General features: G+C 40.5%; 1 protein-coding gene across 1 annotated transcript; it reads right to left on the reverse strand.

Annotated features, from left to right (window-relative positions):
* Positions 1 to 692: 692 nt before the first annotated feature.
* On the reverse strand, positions 693 to 2,183 carry LOC136755281 (C2 calcium-dependent domain-containing protein 4C-like). The gene has a single exon (XM_066711749.1). The coding sequence runs from the start codon at positions 2,141 to 2,143 to the stop codon at positions 803 to 805; it is 1,341 nt and encodes a 446-aa protein (XP_066567846.1). The 5' UTR covers positions 2,144 to 2,183; the 3' UTR covers positions 693 to 802.
* Positions 2,184 to 2,652: the final 469 nt, after the last annotated feature.

Raw genomic sequence — 2,652 nt, forward strand, 5'->3', positions numbered from 1 at the left:
GCATGAATCAAATCTCTTGTTCTGAATATATACAGATACACACACATGCATATATAGATATAGAACATAGAATAATTTGCCTGAAAGTCTATTGAAGAAGGTGAACATATATCAGCTTTAGACAGCATACATTTTGGGTCTTTGGGTGTATGGCTTACACATTCTTTGAGTCATAAAGCAGGAGTAGCTGCCTGTTGCATTGTTGAAAACCAGTTCTGCAGTGAGGCAGCAGAGGCCAGTGAGACTGAAGGCTCCACCCAGTGGGGCATCTGTATGGAATTCCCATTAAAGACTGCATTTAAACACACCTGTCTAAACACCTGTTAATGTTAATGATTTAAGAGCTTTTTATAATATAGAGACACAGAGTGTTAGAAATGTCAATATTCCATGACATTATGTTTTAGAAAAGAGTTGCAAGACCATATGGTGAAGAGTTAAAAGCCTAGTTGTAATTACATGCTTATTAAGCATCATGTTCTGTATATTACACAATTAAACCCAGGTATCTAGTTACAAAAAATGAGTGTGACTATATTCCGCTGAAAATATTCTATGTGAATAAGTGTGAAGAGGGAAAAATATCCCTTTAATTGTGAATATGATTTTATATCCTCTACATCCTCTATACCTCTATCATCTGTTTCTCTATATTATTGTATTACCATTATCTAACAAACATCTTATTGATTGACTGTGGTCCTATGGATTCCTTACAAATTGTATTTCTTACACGGCAGAATATAGAGCTACAATGAAACATAGGAAATGTTTGGCTTTTCTATTATTTCTTTCATTCTTTTTACAAAAGGAGTAACTGTGAAAGAGGCCGTGAGATCACACCCAGTACAGTGTCCCGTTTCAGGCTAGATGCTTTGTTAATGACTTTGATTCTCAATGACATGCTTTGGAGAGCTTGCTCTGGCATGCTATCGAAGAAGAAGTCCTCGTTGAAGATGGGGTTCTTGCTGTTTTTGATGATGGTGCCATACTGCTTTTGCTGTTTGCCCGGCATCAGGCACACAATGACACAGCAGTGAATGTGCTTCACTTCAAAAGTGCTATCGTACAGCTCCTCCACAGAGACCACTCGGACCCGCACTGTGACGCTACCCAAGTCATACTCCGCTGACAGCCGGACGCGCCCCCTGCCCTGCAGAGGGATGACGTGCTCTCTCTGCAGGCGCTCCTGGCAGTGCAGCAGATCAAGGGGAAACAGCACGGGGGGGGACAGACAGCAGCCCAGAGATGGCGTTTTCACCGGAAACCCAGCTTTCTTCGATGCACTGGGACTAGCGTCAGCAGAGCTACTCTCATCTGTGGAGAAAGAGCTGTTGCCTCCTAGAGACTGCTTAGAAGCGGATCTGGAAATATCATTGGAAGGACTCTCTTGACTAAACAGTTTGAAGAGGGAGGTGCCTGATATTGATCGAGGCAGCAAGGGGGAACTGTGGGGAGAAGGTTCAGTGGAGGAGGTGGGCTCGCTTTCTGTTGTACCCTGCTTAGGAAACATCTTAAAAGAGCTGGAGCTTGTCTGACCTACTGAAACTGGAGCCACACACTGTTTATTTGAGACTGCATATTCTTTTCTGTGTAGGGTATAGCTTGTGCAGTCTACATGAAACAAGGACTCCTTTCTGCGTGTGTTTGGAGTTTCAAACAAGCCAGTGAGTCCGTAGTAAGGTCCAGTGTGAGGGAGAAACGATGATGACAGGCAAGTCACATGACTGGCCTTTTTGGTGTTGTTTGTATTTCGCCTATGAAGCGCAGCGATATCCTCGGCACTCTCTATCTGTATCACATGCTGATTAGCCAGCCTCGCCCCTTGCCCGCCTTCATGGCTTTGGCTGTGTTTATCTGACTGCGTGTGAAGGGCAGGGATCTTTGTTAAATTATTAATATTGTTTTCTGAGCCAAAGTAGTTGACCTGCCATTTAGATGAAAGACCGTCCACGTTGTCCGTGTTCTTTGAAAGCTGTGGTGGTATAAAGAAGTCTGGGATTTTATCCGGAGTCAGGACATTGCTGTGCAGCTTTTTTGAAAGACTATTCCGGGCTGGGCTGTCCACGTTCCCACCGGAGACTCTGTTCTCTTCATAGGGAATGTTCTCCACACTCTCTCGGATTTTATCAATCAGCCACATTTTCACGTCAGTGTCTCTACTCTCAACAGTTATTTTACAAGCCCTTAAAACAAGAGAAGATGAGATGAAAATACATTCTATACAATTTATAGCCACTAACTTTGCAATTGTTATAATAGGTTAAAAGATCATTTAAATAATAAACAGAGACTTTTTGTTTTTGTTAAGTTTTTTATGGTAGTACATTTTTATTATTTTAATTTTTAATTTTTATTAATTTAAAAAAATAATCCTTCTTAAGAAAGCTGTGTGTATTCAGTTCAGCAGAGATTCGGGTTCAAGTGGTGTGCAAAAAACATGCACTAAAATGGTGCATTTAAATTATTTTCACAAAACAAATCTGTGTCAAGGTTTTTAACATTATTATAAGATCCTCTGGGAAGACTTGTTCAACATTTCATTTTTGTGATAAATGTATAACTAAGGAAAATATTCCAAGCTGAAAGTTCAGCCTTTTTTGTTTTAAAGTTTAGAGCAGAATATAGTGTAACAAAAGTAACCCAATACAA

The sequence above is a fragment of the Amia ocellicauda genome, chromosome 8 (genome assembly GCF_036373705.1).
Source record: "Amia ocellicauda isolate fAmiCal2 chromosome 8, fAmiCal2.hap1, whole genome shotgun sequence".
Lineage (NCBI taxonomy): Eukaryota > Metazoa > Chordata > Actinopteri > Amiiformes > Amiidae > Amia > Amia ocellicauda.